The sequence below is a fragment of the Hemicordylus capensis genome, chromosome 13, assembly GCF_027244095.1.
Source record: "Hemicordylus capensis ecotype Gifberg chromosome 13, rHemCap1.1.pri, whole genome shotgun sequence".
Classification (NCBI taxonomy): domain Eukaryota; kingdom Metazoa; phylum Chordata; class Lepidosauria; order Squamata; family Cordylidae; genus Hemicordylus; species Hemicordylus capensis.
Genome location: NC_069669.1, coordinates 11,697,847 through 11,721,698, shown reverse-complemented (window position 1 = coordinate 11,721,698; position 23,852 = coordinate 11,697,847). Strand labels below are relative to the sequence as shown.

The 23,852-nt window shown below is 45.7% G+C and overlaps 1 protein-coding gene across 15 annotated transcripts in view; it reads right to left on the bottom strand.

Annotated features, from left to right (window-relative positions):
• The window catches only part of RBFOX1 (RNA binding fox-1 homolog 1), a 1,664,339-nt gene that overhangs the window by 1,125,477 nt on the left and 515,010 nt on the right, over positions 1–23,852 (bottom strand). The window contains exon 1 of one of the 15 annotated variants that reach the window (XM_053276049.1): positions 8,808–9,430. The exons of the other annotated variants lie outside the window; for them this stretch is intronic. Within the exon in view, the coding sequence (XP_053132024.1) occupies positions 8,808–8,810 (3 nt within the window). The 5' untranslated portion in view covers positions 8,811–9,430. Of the gene's footprint in view, positions 1–8,807; positions 9,431–23,852 lie in introns of those variants that run through there. 15 annotated transcript variants of the gene reach the window in all.

Sequence of the window (23,852 nt, the reverse complement as noted above, 5' to 3'; positions counted from 1 at the left end):
AAAAACAGCGCCCTCTGTTGCCACAAACAGCAGTAAGTTGCCTCACTCAAGATTTTGTTTTGTTTTGGTTTGTTTGTTTTATTTATATACTAACTAGATCTCAAGCCAGTTGGCAATTGATTAAAATATCTATAAATATTAAAATCAACAGCTCAAACAAATAATTAAAATCAAAATCAGATTTAAAATTCAACTAAAAGCCTGACTGAACAAGTGTGTCTTCAACGCACTTCTGAATGCATTGAAGCTCTAACTCCAGTAGGGAGGGTGTTCCACAGCCCCAGGGCAGCTACAATAAAGGCTCACAACTGAGTCACCGCCAGAAGATACAGTGGTAACTGCAAATGCATCTCCTCTGGTTATCTTAGTTGGTTTTAGGAGAATTTCTCACTCACTCCTGAAGTTTCTCTTGTTTAGTTTCTCCATCACCACCACCACCACACTCGAACCTTCAACTTTTGTCAAAATTACTCCTAGGACTATTTTTGGTTAAGCTCTAGTTCAGCTGAATTCTGGCAGGACTTCCGGATTTTGAACCAAAGGGATAGACAACATGTACCCTAAATTGGGCGGTGGGGAAATTTTTTTATTATTATTAAGCATTTGTGATTTTTAGAAGTGCTTGTATTGAGGTTCTTTCTTTCTATCTTTTTGAAAGATGTGCAGTTTCACTCTTCTGCAAATAGAAATAAATTTCTCATCTGTTTTTAACAGGTATTTACTGCAAAGAGACAAAAAAATGGGAGTAACAATGCTGATTGATTCAACTTGCAAAAATCCAGAAACATACCTCCTAACAATAACCAATGTTGAGACGACAAATATTTATATAACACTTTTCAACAGAAGTTTCCCAAAGTGGTTTACTTTATAGAAATAAAGTAAATAATTTTATTTTTTTAAATGGCTCCCTGTCCCCAAAGGGCTCACAATCTCAAAAAGAAACGTAAGACAGACACCGGCAAGAGCGACTGAAGGGATGCTGTGCTGGGCACGGAGTGGTCCAGTTGCTCTCTCTCTGCTAAATAAAGAGAATTACCACTTTTAAAAGATGCCTCTTTGCTCACTTACCGGGTAGCAGGAGATACCTTAAGTTTCACTACAGTAAACGTTTGAAGTTCATCAGAACCTCAAAATCCAGGTTGGTGGATTCCAGGAGAGGTAGATTTCATAAGCATCCCGAGGGGTGGTGGTGGTTGTTTTAGAGCACAAGAGTAAAGAACACTTCCAGTTTTAATCCATTAAAAATCTGTGCCCTCGCCATGAAAAATATGGGGAACACTAGAAATATAATTGGTTTATGGAAGAGCAGGGTATCGGTTTGATTCACAAGCTGTAGTTTACCTTCCCTGTGTTTGATGAATAAATCCTCTCAAAATACTTTGAGCTTTCCGCTCCCCATCACTACCACCCAGCAAGAAAAAAAAAGGCGGGGGGGGTACGCAAATTACAACGAGAGAGAGAATCTACCATCTCTATTCTCACCCAGTAATCATATTTGGCTAAAATGTCAAGGTTAGTAGACCACAGAGAGCAGTAAATAAGAAGTTCAGGGTTGAATGTACAATTTCAGTTCTGCCACCTGTGCATAACCTTTACAATACAGCCTTTCAATTTCTGGTTCATGGGTTATTTTAGTAATACATGTGTTATCACCAGTTGCACTGCATTTCAGGTTTCTCCAAAAGAGAAGCAAGACCTCACCTGAAGCAAGACCTTATTGTGGAAACAATACATATACTTAAAACCCCCAATTGTGTGGCTGTAATAGCATGGACATATTGGAAAGTGAAGAAGCCACATTATTTTTCATGTACCCCAATGGAAAACATTTAACCTTCTCCCCATTAGAAAGGGTGAGCTGTGATTCAGTTATCTCTTTCGATCCTGGGACAAATTCATGCATTTACTTTTTAGACCAAAACAATCCATTTGCAGAGCTTTGACAGAAAAACAACACATTGTTGATGTTTGTTTCAATTAAGGTTCAAGCACAACCAATTATGCATTTGTTTGTTTATTTATTTATGATCTTAGATCAAATATCAATATACACAGAATATACACAGTAAAAAGAGAAAACAATAATGGAAACAAAGTCTAAAATGTCATCAAATATATAAAATCAGGAATCTTTGACAGTAACCGATTGCTGTGCTCTAGCTTCTCTTAGTTTGGTCAATGTATAACAAAATTTAGCAACCGCCAGGGATATTGTTGGGTCCCTGTCTTCTAATAATGCATGTCTATGCCAAAATGCATGTCCCCTTTTTGCACCCAGGACCTGCACACAGATCCCTACTCACCATGATATGGCATGCAACAATTAAATGAAAAATCTGTCCCATAAAGTTTTCCTATTAAGAAAGAACAATCCAAAAAAGTGAGTACTTAAATCTTTGCACTATTTTTTTCAGCAGACTGTTAATAACTATTTCCCACTGAAATAAATTAATGGGACTTCAGTTAGTCATGACTAACTTTTTTCATTGGTTTCAATGGTGCTTAGTCATGACTAAGTAGCCTAGATGCTAGCAAATAATAGCCTATGCAAAAACAGCGTACAATATGTAAAGGTAAAGTGTGCTGTCGAGTCGGTGTCGACTCGTGGCAGCCACAGAGCCCTGTGGTTTTCTTTGGTAGAATACAGGAGGGGGTTACCATTATCTCCCACACAGTGTGAGATAATGCCTTTCAGCATCTTCCTATATCGCTGCTACCCAATACGATATAGGTGTTACCCATAGTCTGGGAAACATACCAGGGGGGATTCAAACCGGCAACCTCTGGCTTGCTAGTCAAGACATTTCCCCACTGCCACCATGCAGCTAAATATAAAATCACCCCCAATTAAGCCTAGCCATACCAACCACACCTTAAAATTATAAATATAGGAATCTTGCAGCTACGAACATACATGAAATACTTATGCTATGTCAAAACTCACTGATCCAATCTGTTGCAGGTTCTGGAAACATTTGCTCCCTAATTACAACAGGAGGTTAATCTAAGAAATCATTCCAGTTCTTTATCTCTGACGATCATCAGTATATTATTTCAAGTGGTCATGAAACATTTACCCTTGTCTCTTGCTTCCTTCAAAGAAGATTACACAGACCAATGATATGTAAGATAAACCACAATGACAAAGAAAACTCACCATGGCTTGAAGGTGCTCCTTCCCTCTCAGAACATCTTTATCACGAGCTCATGGTTTATGTAAATTTAGTACATTTCTATACCACCTTTCTTCCATCATGGACCTCATGATGGGACACATTGGCTTCCCAAGTGATTTCCTACCCAGGCTCTGACCAGACCCAGACCACTGTTCCTTCAGGGATTCCCAGATGTTCCCTCAGGGATTCCCAGATGTTGTTCACTACAACTCCCAGCATTCCCTGCTCCAATGGCCTTTGGCTGGGGATTCTGGGAGTTGTACTGAAGAACATCTGGGGATCCCTGTTAGATTGAGCACTGTTTTAGACTATATAGGTCTTAAGAACATGCAGGGCCTATCTGTGGCTAAACAGTCAGACTAGGGATGGGAACGGCTGGAAACAAATTTGCACTTTGCCATCAAACTCAACTGTCATGAGACTTCTTTCTCTGTCTTGCTTTAGTTGTCTTTATTAGCTATGCATGTCATCTTAATGGCTAATGATACTATACTGCTTTTCAACAAAAAATTCTAAAACAACAGAAAAGGAATAAGAAAATGGTTCCCTTCCCAAATGGACTTGCGATCTAAAAAGAAGCAAGAAGACACCAGCAACAGTCACTGGGAAGGATACTGTGCAAAGCTAAACAGGGACAGTTGCTCTCCCCCTGTTAAATATAAGAATGAATCAATGCTTTGCCCACATAGGATGGGACAATGGGAACTGGTTGGAGGGAGCATTTGCAGGGGAGGGCTGTTTTAACATCTCCTGCTGATTCTCCCTGCAAAAAAACACCTCCACCATACCCAATAAGCTTGCTTCTGGTCTCAGGGCACAGCTGGGATTCTTCCTTATTGTGCTTCCTCTGCATATGTTCTATAAGAGAAGCACATCATCTAGTTCTACCCTCAAAAGTCTCCATATGAATTACAGTCCCCACGTAACATTTCTATGAGCAGAGGAATCATATTTCCTGACTTAATTTTTGATGTCATTCCTTGTACCTCCTGGCAACGGACGCTGCCCATTTAACTTAAATCCATGCCACACGTCAAAGGAAATAACTTCTTTTTTGTACCCTTCAGAATTTTATATGCATTTCAGCACTCCTGCTATGCATCACCATGAAATCCCAGCATCCCAGAAGTATTTTCTAGTGTCAAATACAGTTTCCTTTTGGAATAAATTCATTATTCAACACATCAGCTTACAAGATCCAATCAACATGATCTTAGCACCATAAGCTGCCACTGTAGACCCACTGGCTTTACAGATGTACAGGTGAAGATATAGGGACATATATACAGGCACTCTATTGACAGAATGAAATTCACTTTTGAAAACAAAAATGTAACCAACCCAACACAGGAATTAAGAACAGAGGAACTCCAAATACGATGCAGCAATCATGACTGCTGCCGGTACCCACAAGAAATATTGGTGTGGTCTACCACAAATACACAAGAGCACTGCTGGACTGGACATCTGCCCAATATGTCCAGTTCATATTGAATATGTCCAGTTCATATTTCACCAATAATTAGCCAGATACTTCTAAGAAGCCCACGACCAGGACATGAAGGAAACAACCCTAGCCCTTCTCCACTCCTGTCTCCCAGCAACTGCCATTCAGAGGTATACTGCCTCACGGAAGTTCTGTCCAGCTAATAGCCATGGCTTGTGCCCACCGCATCTAGACAGTGAGTTCCAAAGATTAATTATGTGCCAAGGAAGTTGTTCTGGCTGCTGCGGAACTACTGCCAATCAGTTTCAGTGGTGTGCAATGACAGCGACACAACTGAAGCTGTGGGAAGCAATGGTATAAAGCAGAAGGAATCTCCAGCACAGGAGTAGACAACCTTGGCTCTCCAGCTGTTGCTGAACTACAACTCCCATCATCCCCATGCCATCACCCCCTAAGCCAAGATTACCTACCCCTGCTCTAGCAAGTAATATTAGTCTTGCTGCCCCATCAATCCTCCATAAACACATTCATTTAGCACCAATCTGGTTTATCTTTGGCCACACCTTTCTGAGCATGTGTGTCAGTGTCCGTCCCCCCACCACGCTCCCTGCTCCCCAACTACTTCCCGGGGTTACCAACAGAGCTGTGCAAAGCTTTAGATGGATATTCAAATCAGATTATATTTGGTCCAAATATCTAAATCTGAAATGAACACTAGACCTCCGAATAGAATAAGCAATGGCCAAAGGTTTTTAGCAATATGCAAAGCCTATCTGAATATTTGGAAGCTTCCTTTTAAAAAAATGCAAACATTTGTAGCTTGTTGAAATTGATAAGGGAACGTGGAAAACCACTGAGAGGGTGTGTGTGTGTGTGTGTGTAAGAGAGAGAGAGAGAGAGAGAGAGAGTCCTTTGAAATTGACATTTGAAGCTAGGCAATGAATTCATTTTATCCCAGTGCAAATGACAGAAGACCCACTTCTCTCCTGTCTGTTTGCCAGAAAAGGATCTGAAGGAAGAAAGGGAATTGGTGGCAGCCACAAATAAATGGCTGGATAGTGAGCTTGACCTAAATCTGTGGATCCCTGTCTGTGACTATAAAATTTACAAGAGAAATCTTTCAGAATGATCCAGCCCCAGTGAAGCACTTTTAACTTACATTTCATTTCAGCACCAGACCAAGTCCATACCGTATTTACCTGAATAGAAGATGACCTGCTTTAAACATATGGGTTAAATATGTGTTATACTATTTACCCAAAAGGAAAAGGACCCTAAATTTGAAGGTGATCCCCCTCCCCCACCCCTGCAATTTCTAACATCAAATAACTTGGAAAAAACCTAGTCTTCGTTTCAGGTAAATACAGGACTTACCTATCCCACAATCATCAATGGGAGTTAACAGTTTAAGTTTAGAGGGACCATGTCCTTAGCTTATCCCTAACTGAAAACACAATGAAATTTTAATATGACAAGCTACATACTCAGCATGTTCAAATCTGTTCTTAAGAAAATCTATGTCAGATGTGTTTCGGCAGCTTTATGAATTATACTAGGCTAGTCAAGCATTCTCTCTGGGAGTTACTGCTACAAAGGGTTGTTTTTCTTTCTATTAAAAAAATGCAAAATCTATCATTTGTCACACAACAGAAACTATGTCTCCCTGACAAATAAGGGAACCTGGGTTAAGCTGTAATCTGTAGTTTATATAGTATCATTTCAGGCTGTAATGTGAACATATATAGAAAAATGGCTGAGAAGTACAGAGAAAAGATGAAAAATTGTCTACTGTGGTAGAATGTATTGAAGGATTGCAGAGACATGGTTTCTAGGGAAAGCTAGATACCAACAGCTCCGCACTGCTAGTATCTTTTCCCCCCTCAGTGGCTTTTTTAGAAGGTCGAGTGTTATTTTTAAGAAATATTAAGTGTTTCTCAAATATGCACACAAAACCACCTCCAAATCAAAGTGATTAAAGCAAGATGTTATTTTAGCTACATTTTCTCTTTCAGAGTTTAACATATGCATTCATAACTTTGCATAACTCATTATTGCAATTATAGCATTATTATTACAGTAGGCTTTTCATACATTTATATTTCTCACTTCTGTGTGTCCTTTATGGTTCTGAACTTGCCACTGCCCACTCTGGAATCCATTCCCTCCCTTTATGTTCCTCTTTCTTTCTCTCTTTCCTTCTTTCTATCTTGGATGAGTAGCATCAGATTTCCCAGAGTGCCAAATCTGGACATGCAAAAGCCCAACTCTCTATCAAGCCAGTATGTAAGCAGACCCTTCAAAGACTTCTTGCCATTTCCTCCCATATATGTGTTGTCTGTTAAAAATAATTACAGAAACAATCCATTCAGCAGTAAGCAACACTTTAAAATCTCATTGATGCCAGTGAGAAAGGCTTAAAGGTAAAGTGTGCCATCAAGTCGATTTTGACTCCTGGCACCCACAGAGCCCTGTGGTTTTCTTTGGTAGAATACAGGAGGGAGTTACCATTGCCTCCTCCTGCGCAGGCAGTATGAGATTATGCCTTTCAGCATCTTCCTATATCACTGCTGCCCAATATAGTACCAGCGGGGATTGTAGACAAAAAAAGGTTTAGGCAGGTGCTTAATTCTCTTCCCCTTGATATCAACAGGGCTGAAGATTGCTCAACTTTTGCTGGATTGTGTAGTTTAGTAACAATTTCTCCCAAGAGAAATGAACTGAATCTGGGTCTTCCGGGATCTTTAAAATGTCAATGGAATTACACCACAGATTTGGAGTCAGAGAGAGAGATATTGAGAGGAGAAAACTATAGCGGTGAATATCACTTCAGGATAGCAACTTGCAGAGGGGTAGCTGTGTGCAGCCCACGACACCAAGAATCTTTTGGCATCTTAAAGAGTGAGAGATTTAGGCCAAAGATGCAATGTGGGAGCTCTGTGTCTGGAACCAGAGGCATATTCTCACCCCAAATGCAGCCGTTGTGGGGTGGACGGCAACACTTTGGCAACACTTTTTATTTAGCCATAGAGAGAAAAATGTATGGCATGAGCGTTCATGAACTAAAGTCAACCATTAACCGTACCTCTTGCAATTCATGGCAATTTGGCCCAAATTTGTTTGTAAGAACACTTGTTCACACTATTTTAAGCCACAATAAATTCCATGGGGGACATTTGGGTGGAGTGGGGGGCAAACACCCCCCAGAAAGGTGGCTTGCCCCCACCCCATTTCTGTTTCAGAAACCTAATATGGGGCACACAGCTCACCCACCCAAACACACACTTTGCCCCTTCTGTGCCCCCGTTTTTCTTCTGGTCCTGCCACTGTTCACGTTTAAGGGCTGTTGTCACCTTCTGGGGACCAACCTAGGAGTCAGGAGTGTCACCTGGACATAGGGCAGAGAGAATCCCAGGCCCAAGGCCAAGATCCCTAGCAAAGTCCAAACACTTGGCCCCATTCCTCCTTCTCAGTCAGAATGCTTTGCAAAGATGCTCCATATGTTAAGAGCCACAGCTGCTCCCTATGCCACAGAAAGCCACGGGAGAGAGGCCAGCTTTCCTAAGGCATAACCAAACCTGGCCTGAGCCCACAGAATGGGAAGGTCCTACCTGCCCCCTTTCTGCTCTCAGGACAACCCCCACTCCACACACATACACCCCTGTGGAAGAACCTCACCATTTATGGCCACTCTGGAAACACTGGATTTACCTGAATCCAGGACTAGGTTCCACCCTGCCAATTTCTGGAATGTTAGCAACCTGGGGGACATCTTAAATGCAGAGCCACCCTCTTCGTTTAGGGGGGTAAATATAGGCATAACCTGTATTTAACCTCCTATTTTTAAGGGGCTCCGTCTCAAACCCAGGGGTCGTCTTGAATTTGGGTAGAAGCCAGGGTCTTAAATCCAGGGTCGTCTTGTATTTGGGTAAATACGGCGGCCTCCCTCGGAGCCCCCCCCCCCACCCCGGTTTGCCACCCGCTGCCCCAGTTCCCTCTTGCCGAGGGGGCGGAACCCGCCACCCCATTGGCTGCCCGTTGGTCCACTGCCGCTGGCCCCGCCCTTTCCCCTGCTCCTGTCAAGAGGGGAAAAGGGGGAAAAAAGCCCCACCACTGCGCGCGCAGCACTTGCCCGGGCGGGCGCCCCGCCGGCCAGACCTGGAGCGCGGGGCCCCTCCACTTACCATGCAGAGCCGCGCGGGGGCCCGTGGAGTCCTGCCGGAGTCGCCGCTCTCCGTCTCTGCCCGCCGCCGGCGGAGCCGCTGCCTGAGGTAGCGGGGCGCGGGGAAAAGTTCGTGCCCTTTGCGCGTCCGGGGCAAGTCCGCCTCGGAGGGGCAGCGCGGCGGCGCTGGGGTCCTCCTCCTTCAGCGGCGGCCGGAGGACACGCCGAAGTCGTCCCGCTGGCCGCGCGCGGCGGCGGCGGCGGTGCCTCCCCTTAGCATCTCCGAAGGGGCGTCTTTCCCGGCAGCCGCGAGCCTGTCAGCTTCTCCCGCCCGCCCGCCCGCCTGCCAGCTGCGCGCCCGGAGGAGCCCCCTGCAGGCGGAGCGCGCGCAGCTGTCGCGCAAGCGTGGGCGCCCCCACGGCCGGCCAGCCGGCTCACCGCCGCCGCCAGCAAAGATCAAGCGGAGAGGCGCGGGCGTGGGGCTGGCGTGCGCTCCCGCGGCCGCGCACGGGAGCAGCTCTTCGGGGCGGGCGGGCGCCGCGCTTGGCACCGCGGCGGGAGCTGCGCAGGAGCCGCGGAGCCGGCGCCAGCAGGGGCGGCCAGTGCGCAAGCGCCGTGGCTCCAATCCCACCACCTTTGGGAAGGAGGACTAAGAAAGAGAGAAGCGGCGGCGGCGGCGGGCGAACCGCTGGACGCCGCGGTGGGGGCGTGCCTTGCCTGGCCGCCCCTGCAGCAGCTGGCTGCTGCGCCCTGGCGTGCGTGGAGCACCCGCGGGGAGAAGGCGCCCCTGAGTCCCGCTCTGCCGGGGCCGCCCCGTCCGCCTCCTGGATCGCGCGCCTGGGGGAGCAGCGGGGGAGGGGGGGATCCCGGGCGCTCGGGCAGGCAGCGCGGGGGGGCGGGGGTGGGATTGCTGGCGCCGCCGCCGCCGCGAAGTGGCTCGGCGGAGGAGATGACCTTGAAGCGGGGGCGGCGGCGCATCCCCCGCGCCTCCGACAGTGGCAGCCGGGAGGCGAGGGAGACGGCGCGGGGGTGGGCGCAGCGAAGGCATGGATGGCGGGGTTTCTTAAGCTTGGGTCCCCAGTCGCTGTTGGGACTATAGCACCCATCACCCCCAACCACAAGGGCCGTGGCTGGGGGTGATGGGCGCCGTAGTCCCAACAGCAGCTGGGGACCCAAGCTTAAGAAACCGCCTCGATGGCCCAGTGCGCGGATGGCAGCAGCGCCTCCACTGCGGCGGCACCAGGAGGACACAATGGGGGGGGGGGGACAAGTGCATGGTGGGGGGCGAGCTGCGTCCCCCACCTTAGATTTCTGAAACAGCAATGGGGGCGGTGGACAAGCCGAGTTTTGGGGAGCGACGGGGGGGGGCTTGTCCCCCGCCCGAGCGCCTCCCCGACGGTAGCGCGACTTGCGCTGTGACAGCCTAGCTCTCTTGCCATTTCCCTCCGCCCCCGTTTGCGGCCGATCCTCGCGGAAAGCAACCGGGCAGAGCTGGGAGCAGCGGCTGCTGCTGCTGCCCGGACTGGAACCGGGCGAGGAGGACGACGCGATGGGCCTGAGCGCGCGATCCAAAAACGCGGAGGCTCTCCAACGGCGCACCCCAGATCTCCCACCATCCCCAGGCCGCAGAACGGCCTCTGGGCATTGGGGTCCACCAACATCTGGGGAAGGAGCCAAGTTGGAGAACCCCGCTTCTAGGGAGGAAGAAGAAGCTGCACTGAGCTCGGCGCCTGGCGCACACTTCTGAGGAACGAGGCATAGGCTCTGCACACCCATCTACGAGTGAGCCCTATTAAAGGGAGTATGGGCAGGTTTTTGCAACCTTGGATCCTATAGCAAACTGAGGTCCTCTCTTCCCCTCCTCCTGTTACCCCCCGCCCCCGAAAATAAGATTGCCACTGCCCACCTTAGCCCAATAATGAAGCTTGTGAAACTGCGATGACAAGTTTTGCAGAAATGAGGGGTTGGTGGGGAGAACACACGCCATTGCAAAAAGATGCGTGCCCCACGGCCAAAAAGAAAAGAAGAAGTGGGGTGTCTTTTAGAGCTGGAATTGAATTGCATTCATACACAAGCGTGAGGCTTTTCACGGGGTCAACTGTGCCTCAAATACACGCGATCTGAGGCCGTTTTTCTTGCCTGGTGCCAACGGTCTGATCTTAAACATCTGTCCTGAAATGGTTAGTGGGAGCAATTCAAAAGGGTGCTTAACATCCGGGACGATGTATTGTACACAGCACTGCAGCACATTTTGACAGCTGGGATGAGATTTGAATGAAACAGACAGGGAGGGTTCCTTTCTGGTGAGCACAGGATCCCCACGGGGTTGCTCAAATTCTAGGCATGTTGCCTCCGAAACAGGTCCCGCTGTGTTCAGTGGGGCTTGTAAGTGTGGGGAGGAGACAGCTTTACTTAGGGAAGTAAACTTGGGGAGTTTTGGGGAATGGCTGAGTGAACCTGCATCAGAGCTGGCTGTAGTTGTGATGATGCTTTAACTTTTGAACATCCCCACAGGTGCCCAAAATTAGTAGAGGGCATCAGGCACACCTTTGGAATGAAGTTGCCAACTTTCTCCCCAAAGTTCTAGGCTTGGAGATAAAGTGATGGGAAAACTTCACCTTCTTAACCTCTGCGTTTGGGGCATAAGAGGAGCTCAGGACGAGGGAAATGTGGCAAAGCTGTCTAGATGCAGACAGAATGCAGAGAAGTGAAGCAAGCACAGTGTGAAGGAAGGGTGTAGAAAGAGGATACAGCCACTCCCTATCCTGGAAAAACCACTTCTCTTCCCAGGTAGAAGGGAAGTTCTGTCCATACACAACCAGAATTTGAAAACTGGGATTCAGAATAGGTGACAGAGGGGGCCTCTGAGAGTAGGTGAAATTGACTAAAAAGGACTGCTGACCATTTAAAAATAAGATAAAAATAAACAGATAAATAGCCTTCCTGTATCTTCTTTGATCTGTGCAGCACAACCCTAGACTCCATGAGCATAAATTCAGACCTCCTTCCACCACCACCACCACTAATTAGCAGGACTATAGATGCATACAAAATCCAGCAATTTTTTGTTGTTGCTGAATAATTATAAACCTAAGAAATTATCCTTAATGCCTAGTTTGGTGAACATTCAGCTGCGAAAGTATTTACCCATAATAGATAATTGCCGGTAAGTTAAATGGAACTAGTCTCTTCAACCAAGGTGGTTCATAATTTCCAAAACTGCCTGCAAGGTAGGTAGGTAGGTAAATAAATAAATAAAGAAACCTGTCTGCATACAAAGCACACCTCCACCCAGGAGGCTGAGTGTAGCTCTGCATGATTTACTTTATTTATTTATTTATTTATTTATTTACATTTATATCCCGCTCTTCCTCTGAGGAGTTCAGAGCAGTGTACTTGGTTATTTTTATCCTCACAACAACCCTGTGAGGTAGGATAGGCTGAGAGAGGCATGACTGGCCCAGAGTCACCCGGTGAGTTTCATGGCTGAAGGGGGACAAATTTCACCGGAGCCCCACCTGTCACACTTCAGATAAGGTGTAGCCCCAGGACCAGAGCCTCAGAAGTACAGCCTAATTGTTACAAGTCTGGAAAACTTTGCCCCTTTTATGTCCTCTCCTAACACAGAAGCCACTGGGAGCCACACTGCCCAGAAACAGAACTGTAGCTACAATTGAGCGGATGGGTTGAAAGAACCTGGGCCCCCAAACTCCCGAGGGTCCCCCAGCTCCACCCCCTATTTTCTTCATTATCTCATCACTCTGAGGGGCCGCTGGAAAGAGGGGTGAACACGGCCCCCTCTCCCCTAGCTATGCCCCCGCCTAGAAATGTAACTGTGGCAGGCTAGGCTAGTCAAAGGTAGAATCAATTAATAAAGAGATGTCCTTGTCCCTTGAAACCCATTTACCCTCTCCCTCCACGAGTAGTACATCTGATTTGCACTCTGCTGCCATTGAACCCCATCCTAAAACCCCACACCATTATTCTAATTGCAATGTCATTTATTACCTGTTTTTTAACTTACGTACACTGCCTAGCGATGCACACGTCAGGCGGTATATAAACAGACAGATGGATAAATATTTTCAATGTTAGTCCCTCATCGCCTAGATGGAAAGAGCTGTGTGAAGAATGGCCAAGTTATTTACTTAGCACTAGGGAGTAGCCAAGTTTGCAAAGCCTCCTTGGAATGTGTGAGAGGCAAGCGTCTAAATAATAAAAGCCATCAGGAAGCTCATGGCTTAGAAAATAAGGGGCCGATTATCCTCTTAATGCAGAAGCACACTCCCATGATGTTAATAGTTAATAGTGCACCACACCAAAGAAAGAAGCGTAGACCCTATGTGATTATGCTCTGCATTAACCAACTTAAGTTACGAAGCCATCACACAGCGATAATGTCCAATGCCACGTTAGCATCACTGGTTTTGTTTATCTGTCACTTAGAAACTTGAACACAGCATACAAGATTTAGAAGCACAGCACTCTCAAGCTGTTAAAATATCATGTTCCCTTTAGAACTTGTGAAACACAAGGAAAAGAGAGGAAGAGACGAGACAGCGCAGGAAAGCAAATCTCTCACCAGCCGTTGACTAGTCAGCTGATAATCAGTTGGGGCCAAGATTTAATTGGCAAGGGCAAATTTTGATTAATGAGGCTAAAAGTTAAGGTCATACTTTTACTTTTTTAAAAAATGCTTCTTTGGTTATAGTACATAATTGTGATAGCAAATGAATTATAAAATATAAAATATGGAAGGAGAGCTGAGAAGAATGTGCTCTCAAAATATATTCTCTGAAATTTCTCCAGGGGAAATATGAGGAGTGGGGAATTCTGAGGAATTTCTACTGAAGTTTAGGATATTCTCTGAAATTACCAGGAGGGTTTCTTCTTCAACACAGCAGCTGACTCCAGAAATGACTACCTCGCCCTGCCCCCACATGGTTCTCACTGAGAAGAAGAAAATAAAGAAAAAGCCATCGCAGCCAGCCACCATGATAAAGAAACAACAGACTTCTTAGATTGTTGCTCGCCTTCTACAAAAGGGCAAGAGAATCACTCCACAAGCTGCTGATAGAATCTATTTAAATTTTATAACCAAACTTGTAGACAAGTTGATGACTCTGCACATGCTCAGGGACTGTGCATTTAATTCTTTGAACTCTCTGCTTGCACTATGATAAACTCGCCTCAAGTATTTTCTAATGGAAACTAACATGCCCTATCTGGAGCAGTGTAGAGAAGGGAGTGGGGAGAATACCCTTAGCCCATCTAAACTGAGGAGTAACATTCTCCTTGGTCTGTTAATGGCAACTGGTACAACCTACGTTGGTGATCATGGGAGAAGGGGTGTGAGGAAAACTGGTTTGCCTGCTTTGGTTTAAGTCCAACCCAGACTCGAACCAAACCGGGCATGTTCGGTTTCACACACACCCTGCCAAACAGAGCCCCTGGCTTGGCTCGAATTTGAGCCAGTTTGGGGTTTCATCAGAAAGGACTGGAACAAGTCGAAAATAAGCGGAAACGATCCTATAGAGACTGGGGGGAGGTTGGTGGGGGGAAAGAGGGAAAACCACCAGAGACCCTCCCCTTGGCCACGGCAGCATCCCCTGGAAATGGTGAGTCTAAAAAAAATTGTTCTAGTAAAAACTAATCAGTCTACGTTCCTTTCACTGTCTCTACAACTGGACTAAATTTGGTTCAAATCAGTTAGACTGTCCATAAGTTAGTGCTCTTGGGCCGCAAAAGTTTATGTGTCCGCCATCTTGAATCAGGGTGGATGACATCATCACAAACTATGCCATTGAGGTGTCCCTGTGTGTCACTCACTGCAACTGTACCTAATTTGGTTCAAATTGGTTAGACAGCCCACAACTTAGCCCGCTTGCACCTCAGATGTTCACATGGCCGCCACATTGAATTGGAGTGGATGGCATCATCACACACCATGCCATTAGGGCATCCCTATGTGTCCCTACAGCTGCTGCCAATTTGGTTCAAAACAGGCGGTTCACAAGTTAGCCCATTTGTGCCTCAAAAGTTTTCACGTCCTCCATCTTGGATCAGGGTGGATGACATCACCACAAACTAAGCTGTTGCGGTGTCCCTATGTGTCCTTACAACTGTACCCGATTTGGTTCATATTGGTCCAGGCGTTGCGAAGTTGATGTGGGGGGGGCACACACACATGGACACATGGACAGACACACACAGACACAATGCCAGGTGATCTCATAAGCCTACTGGAAAATAGGCTAAAAATTAAAAATGGTAGAAACCCCAAACTGGCCCAAGACAGCCCGGGTTAGTGGGGGGAGTTGGCTTGACCTTGAGCCGAACTGGGGCCAGTCCAGTTTGATGGCGAACTGGCTCAACATCTGGTTGAGGCATAGATGCATCCAGAGCATCCAGCTTCCCCTCTCAACTTGCTTCAACTTTCACTCTTGTGTTGACTGGGAGACTGTTAAGCCATTTGGCCCCCAATCTCCCATGCTAGCCCAGCAAACTTCCTTTTCATGGGTGCAGGTGGTGTTGGGGGATCCCCCGACATCCAACATGGGCACAACTTGATGCACACAGGATTGAAAGGACCGGCCTTTAAGGGACACGAGTCTTGGAGCTTACTATACAAGCTCTTGACTTGATAATTCCTTTGCTACTTTGTGCCAATAAGGGAAGCAAAACCTTATCTCTGCCAATCTAATGTTCCACAGTATAATCCACACTCGGGGGCATGAAGCGAAAGGGTTTGATCTTCTCATTTAGACATCAAAACAGTTAATTAAAGATTATGTGAGAATGCAGAAGAGTTCATGGTGTGCCACTCACAGTTACTGATTAGGAAAGCCCTTATTCACACCAGGAAGTGTGTTGGTAATTGCGGGGATTGTCGCAAGTGGTATATTGCAGCCTTAAAAGCCATTAACAGACATCTTTGGAGCCTAAGGAAACAGGTAAACAAGCTAATATGCAAGTCAAAGCACTGTTACAGAGTATCTGGTAACATAAGAATGCAAGTTGCTAGATATCTCTGGTTGGAGGGTGCATTTCATGGTTCCTTTTTGCTTGCCTATTGTAGGGGTTACAAAGGAACATAGGAAGCTGCCATATGCTGAGTCAGACCATTGGTCCATCTAGCTCAGTGTTGTCTACCCAGACTGGCAGCGGCTTCTCCAAGGCTGCAGGCAGGAATCTCTCTCAGCCCTATCTTGGAGATGCCGCTGAGGAGGGAACTAGGAACCTTCAGCATGCAACAGGCAGGTACTCTTCCCAGAGTGGGCCCATATTTTACATACATGGCTATATACATTTGGCCATCTTAGCAAATATAACTTTAGGATAGCCTCCTAAAGCAATTCCTGCATTTATCTGAAGAGCACTACAAATTTTAGGCTCAAGTAGTTCATTAACAGGATTATGCATTCACCCCTACACACTGGTTTTGAATAAACTGTTGTTCTCTTTCTTTTTCCTTTCTTTTTCAAATAGACACAAGTAACATTCTGAGATCAAATTGTATTCTAACCTTCTGAATACAAAAACTGTTGGCTCCATTTTATTCTTAGGAGTCGGTTGGTTGGTTTTTTTAAAAAAAACTAACTTCCATATATCAATCTCGGTAAAAACAGAGGGTTCATAAAAATGCTAATAATTTGCAGATTACTGTAATTTGCTGTAATTTTACGTGATTCAGTTTGACTTCATCTGCCTAATGGTTATGTTATGAGTGACAGGGTTAGAGGGAGTGCAGCTTACAAATAAAACTGCTGGATTGTGGGGTGGAGGATGGTGGGAAGTCCTTCTGTCTCCCACCATGGAGTTTTAATATCCCCAAAGTGATGATTTGTGATAGAGGCCAACATAATACAAGATGAATTGTGCAAATATACTTGTTCTCATGATTCCCCCCCCCCATCATCTAAGGCAGGGGTTCTCAAACTGGGACCCCAAGATGTTGCTAGACTACAGATCCTATCATCTCCCTGCCACAAGGGCGAGGTAGCAAAGGCGAGGTAGCAAAGGATAGTGGTTGGTCCCCCCAAATTGGTCCCCCCAAATTATTTTCTGCTCCCCCTTTTCTGTCCCCCCTTTCTTTCCCCTGCCCACCAGACTGTCTTTAATACCAAGTGTCAGACAATACAGTCTCCCAGCAGTGCCCCCTTCACTGCTCGGGAGAAACGCCTCATAGTATATTATGGCCCTCTAGCATTATCTTTAAAAGGCCTCATTTGTTGAAAGAGGCCTCATGCATGCTAACTTAAAACAAGCAGCAGAACTTACATGCTAACTTAAAACAAGCAGCAGAAACTGGTGCAGTCAGCTAGGTAGGAGATTCCTCCAGCCTCCCAGGAACTCCTTCACTTCCTTCCTGGCCAGGAAGTGGGCTGGGTGAGACCATGTGTGAAAGGTTCACCTCCCCTGCAGACTTCACCTGACCAGGTACTGGCCTCTCTCCCCAGCCCAGTCTTTCCCTACTGAGTGCTCTTGGACAGGGAGAGAAAACTAGCCTTGAATGCAGACTTGAAGGTTTGGTCTAATCCAAAATGGTAGTATTTTCTAAGAGGAATCTAACCCGATCTATTTTCCTGTATAGGTTGTTTTTAGAATATGGTTTTAAAAAATTTAAATTGTGTTTTACATTTCTTGCTTTTAAATTTGTTTTGTTTTGCTTTTGTTTTTAATTGATGTTTTACTTTTTAATCTTGTTGTAAACTGCCTAGAGATGTAAGTTTTGGGCGATGTAAAAATATGATAAACAAACAAACAAACAAATAAAAAAAATGTCAAGCAAGCTTCCTTAATAAGGAAAATAAAGTAAACTAACATTTATTACCTTTCCTCTATAAGTACTTAATGTGTAGCAAAACCCTCACTCCTGCAATAACATGCTTTGCCACTTCTTTGCTCCCCCAAACTAGTTGTTCCAGAGTTGCTTCTGCAAGAGAACAGGGATACGAAACCAGAGGTGCACCTATATGTTTTTGGAGACTGGACCTAAATGCCCCCTCCCACTGGATGCCCCCCTCCTGCTGAAAGTTAAGCGCACACCATGACACACAGTATTTTTAACTTGTGCATTCTTGAGGGCACAAACAGCAACTAAACTCACAAGAATGTAGGAATATAAAACAGGTCTATTTATGCAAATATGCACTAGCAGAAACATATCAACCTGCAACTTAACGTATTCCCATCCCAAATGTTTCTTTCCCCACCCCGTTCGGCCTCTAAAAAGGACTTGGGAGGCCTCAGGTGGTGTGAAGGCCCTGGACTTTGGCCCAGAAGTCCAGGGGTAAGAGCGCCTCTTTACAGAACAAGATAACCTACAGGAAACTTTAAGATGTAGATGGAAGAAATGGCATAAGGGGAACATTCCTAATCCAGACCACTCCCCAATAACTACTGTTTGCAAAGAGTTAAAAGATCTGATCACAGACCTTGTGGCCGTGGTCTTGGTCTTGTGGCAGCAAGCATGAATTGTCCCCTTTGCTAAGCAGGGTCTGCCCTGGTCTGCATTTGGATGGGAGACTGCATGTGTGAGCACAGGAAGAGATTCCCCTCGGCGGATGGGACCACTTTGGAAGTGCACCTGCCTGCTTGCATGCAGAAGGTTCCAAGTTCCCTCCCTGGCAGCATCTCCAGATCAGGCTGAAAGAGACTCCTGCCTGCAACCTTGGAGAAGCTTTCAATTCAGAAAGGAGCAATGTATTGTTATTGAGAGGCTTTTAGTCACTTGTAAGTATGGAACAAAGAGAACTAGAGTAGCTATAAAGGCATCAGACATGACAGAATAACATTAATTACAACAGATATGTTTACAATACAATAGATGCATTGCAGTGAGAGAGCTGGTCTTGTGGTGGTGAGCATGAATGGTACCCTTTGCTAAACAGAGTCCACTTCGGTTCTCATTTGGATGGGTGACTACATGTATGAGCACTGTAAGATATTCCCCTTAAGGGTCATCGACTTGGAAAAGAATATTCACCAATGCATTAATTATAATTTAAAAGAATATTTCAGAGAATCATGCTAACCATTCTATTAAATTCATTGGTGAATATTCTTTTCTAAGTCTATCATGGAACTCTGTGGTAGATCATCAGCTTGCATGTAAAAGGTCCCAGGTTCACTCCCTGGCAGTGTCTCGAGGTAGGTCGGTGAAAGCTTGGACAGGTGCTGCCTGTCAGTGTAAGCAACACTGAGCTGGATGAACCAAGGGTCTCATTCGGAAGGAGGCAGCTTCCTATGTTCATCTTCCACTGAGCTACAGTAGCCAGAGAAACTGACAAGGTCAAGGGAAAGCCTTGTCAATTTCGCCTGTGCTTCATTTGAGGACGGAGCTTTAATTCAGTCATTGAGCATCTGCTTGGCATGCAGAAGATCCCAGGTTCAATCCTCCCTGGCAGCATCTCCAGGGAGGTCTCCATGGTGCCTGAAACCATGGAGAGCTGCTACCAGTCACTGTAGGCAATACTGATCTAGATGCACCAAAGATCTGACTCAGAATAGGGCAAGTTTCTATGGCCCTAATATAGCACATGGACGAAAGGTTATTTTCAGTTAGTGTCAAGAAACCAAGGATGGTGTTATAGCTTTGATCTTGCCTAAGAACATATAAAACGTAAGAAGAGGAGAGATTGTCTTGTGGTAGCAAGCATGACTTGTCCCCTTAGCTAAGCAGGGTCCACCCTGGTTGCATATGAAAGGGAGACTAGAAGTGTGAGCACTGCAAGATATTCCCCTCAGGGGATGGAGCCGCTCTGGGAAGAGCATATAGGTTCCAAGTTCCCTCCCTGGCAGCATCTCCAAGATAGGGCTGAGAGAGACTCCTGCCTGCAACCTCGGAGAAGCCGCTGCCAGTCTGGGTAGACAATACTGAGCTAGATAGACCAAGGGTCTGACTCAGGATATGGCAGCTTCCTATGTAAAGCACCATGCAAAGGAGTTGCTGAAGGCAGTGACACAAGCCAAAACTTACAGCCAGCAAGCTCAAGCTGTCTGAGCCATAAGGATACCCTCCTCCTCCAATAATCAATGACAAAAGAGTCACCTCAGTGCAGTTTTCATTAGACACTAAGACAGCTGCAGCACATCCCGTTTATCCAGTCATTCATCTCTGCCGGCAAGAGAGAAGCTTTTGAAAATTAAAAGCAGCTGAAACTATATCACATCACAGAGGGCTCGGGGTGATTGTGAAGCATCACTCTACACAGCATCCTTAATGGAGGGAAATAATAATAATAATAATAATAATAATAATAATAATAATAATAGCGAATGTGAGCCATCCTGAAACATAATGACGGTGAGAAATCATGTTTAATTTAGGACCGCATTAAGCAAAGTGATACATCAGCAGTTTTAAAACTTCCCCGTCAGAATGAACCTTGTGGATCTAGATTTTGTTAGTGACAATTTGTGAAAGCTGGACTGAAGGGAAGCCACAGGGACACAGGGAGCTCACCGGCTGCTGCGGGATGGGTTCTACCTGTGGCCCCCTACCCTGTGTTTGTCTTTACGCCCATATAAGCACGCCCGGCCATGCCCCCTGTGTGTGATGTCACCTGCAAGGGGGTGTGGCCACTACTGGCAGGATGGGCTCACTGCCCTTCTGACTCTTCCACTCTGCGATTCGTTCAAGTGCCGTTTGGGTGCCGTCTTTCTCTGCCTTGCTCCAAGCATGCTCCTGACCCAACCCTAACCGTGTGCAAATGATGCACTGAGTGAAAGCAGCAAAAAGGGCAGCACACCCATTTTGTCGCTAGTGGCTATGGGCGTGGGGGGAGCAGAGGCAAACAAGCGGGGGACGGACCGTGGCCCCTGAAAGTGCTCAGGTTGTGGGCAACCTGAGAACACTAGTCCCCCTGTGCTCCTTGGTAGCCACACGCCTGGGAAGCAGATTTTTTTGAAACAAGTAAAGGAATGCAGCAATGAATTCATGGCGGCTGGCTCTCAAATTCAGCAGCACTGAATATATTTCATGTATTTATTTATTTGTCATGTTTCTTGGTTGTGCCACCATTGTCCACAGTTAAAGGGGTAGGGGCACATGAGAGGGCTTTCTCTGTGGTGGCCCCGAGGCTGTGGAATGCCCTCCCCCTCTGAGGTGCGCCAAGCTTTGACACTGTGCACATTCAGGTGAAGATGCACCTCTTTACCCTGGCCTTTGACTAGAGATGTAGTGGTTCTTCCCCTCTCAGGCACTGTATTTATTTTTTTTACTGTATTTTTGACTTTATGATGCTGAATTTTAATTGTGTTTTATATTGGTTTTATTGTAACCTGCTCTGAGACCTTTGGGTATAGGGTGGGCTAGAAATGTAAAGAAATATTTCTGTGCCGCCTGATATAGACATCTTTAGGCGGTGTACAAATTTTTAAAAACCCAACAAATATTAAGACAGTATAAAACAGTTAAAATTCATAAAACGAGATCAGAGATAAAAACATATTACATTTAAAAATCTTCAGTTAAAAGCCTGAGAAAACAGGATTTCCCTGGAAACAAACAGAGAAGGAGATGCTCTTATTTCAACAGGGAGCAGATTCCAAAGCCCTGTCACCTATAAACGGACTGGGCTCTCTCTCTCTCTCTCTCTCTCTCTCTCTCTCTCTCGCTCTCGCTCTCGCTCTCGCTCTCTCATTTCCAAAAACAGGACCGTCAGCAAGACAGTTCCTTATAGATGGCCCTTAAAACACTTTGAATCCATGCCATATTCCAGTGTATAATTGTGATATTTTAGAGGTATCCTGTCTGGATGATTTGCTATTGTTTTGTGCTTTAAAAGCCAATCCTAACACTAAAGATGAACAGGATAGGAGGGATTTTTGTTTTGTTTCTTTAAAAAAAAGAGAGAGAGCTGGGATCAATAAAGGAGACCTAAGAACATAAGAAAAAGCCCTGCTGGATCAGGCCAAAGGCCCCCTAAGTCCAGCATCCTGTTTCACACAGTGGCCAGCCAGGTGGGAGTTGGGAAAGAGGAAATCCATTCCCTCCCATTACTGTTCTCTAGCATCTGGTGTTCAAAGGCTTGCCACCTCTGATCCTGATTGATAGGCCGTTGATAGGCCTATCCTCCATGCATTGTTCAAATCCTTAAAAACAACAACAACAACATCTAGATTGGTGGCCATCACCACACACAGTGGCAGTGAGTTCCACAGTTCAACTGCACTTTTGTGTCAACATGTGTTTGTCCTGAATCGCCCAGCATTTAGCCTCAATGGATGACCCTATGAGAGAGGGAGACAAACTGCTTTTTATCCAATTGATCCACACCCTGCATGAGGCCTATGGCCTCACAGAGGCCATTTGAGCATGCACGGTGGCCATTTTCTTTTCAGCAGACATTTTTTCAAAATATTTAATTTTTAAAAATGGCACCCCCCTTCAAGTGGCGCCCGGGGCACGTGCCCTGCCTGCCCCACCCTAGATACGCCCCTGCTTTTCAATATCCTTCTTAAGCAGAACTGTACGCAGTATTCAAAGTGCGGTCACCCCATAGATTTATATGGGGGCATTACTATACTGGCAGTTTTGTTTTCAACCCCTTCCCTAATGATCTCTAGCATGGGATTTGCCTTTTTACCTACCTAGCAAAGGTGCTCTGCATGAGAACTAAAGCACATTACAAAATGTATATGTATTTATTCATTTTATTATCCAGTATCTATGCTACCTTTCATAAATCCTCCAAAAGGTGTGCAACAGAAATTAAAATACAATGGAACTCTATTTAAAAAAACCAAACATTAACATCCCTTAAAAAATATTCTTGGTTTGTTTTATGCCGCAAACTGCCCAAAGACTCCAGTGGTGGGTGGTATACAAATTTATTAATTAAATAAATACAACCACACACCAAAAAAATAACCACCCTAAAAAGATTTGAATAGAAGAGGAGCGAAGAAACCTGTCAGCCCCTAAGGAGGTAACGTATTTACAAGAGGAATTAGAATTAAATCTTGGGGGGGGGGGGGGGGAATTGCAAACTAGTCCGTCTGGAAATGGGGAAGATAAATAACTATATACATAACTGTGGAAGCAGACAAGACAACCTGAAGATTCACATGGGGCAAATCCTGCCACCACCACTAGGATGACATTGTGCCGTTGGGTCAGTGTCGACTCCTGGCACCCACAGAGCCCTGTGGTTGTCTTTGATAGAATACAGGAGGGGTTTGCCAGTGCCTCCTCCTGCACAGTATGAAATGATGCCTTTTAGCATCTTCCTATATCGCTGCTGCCTGATATAGGGGTTTGGGAAACATTCCAGTGGGGATTCGAAGCGGCAACCTCTGGCTTGATAATCAAGTCATTTCCCTGCTGCACTACTGGGATAACTATGTATTGTTCTATTTCCTCGGAAATACCTATCCCTGCCGAGTTGAATGTGTGTGAATAGTTGGGCTATGGCATCAGTGACATCCTAGCCACTAGTTTTATGACATTGCTCGTGGGGGAAAAACACCATCTATTATTCCGCCCAAGATGCAAAGGTCAAATGTTATTAATTAACACAGCCACACAATTCACTGGCGCTAAATGGGGATTCTTAAATAGCTCCTTGATGGAGAATTGATGCCTCATTAATCTTAAGCCACAGCAACCTGAGAACATCTCTGAAGTCAAACAGAATTATGACTGACATTATGGGGAAACACAATTTGCACCTTGCAGGTACAGATTCACCCAGGACCTTTTTCTAGACTGAACTGGTGACACCTCCCTAAAAATGCAGCACGATTCATACCTGACATGCCATAAGGAGGTCTTAAGTTCTCAGAAACTTGGAACACATCAAACTTAAACTGGCTTAGTCACTTCCTCTCCCAGAGAACCCTGGGAATGAAAGTTCTCTAAAGAAGCTTAGAGAGCTGTATAAAACTGTGGTAGTGTAGGTAACATTTAGGAACATAGCAAGCTGCCATTTACTGAGTCAGACCATTGGTCCATCTAGCTCAGTATTGTCTACACAGACTGGCAGCAGCTTCTCCAAGATTGCAGGCAGGAGTCTCTCCCAGACCTGTCTTGGAGATGCTGCCCGGGAGGGAACCTGGAACC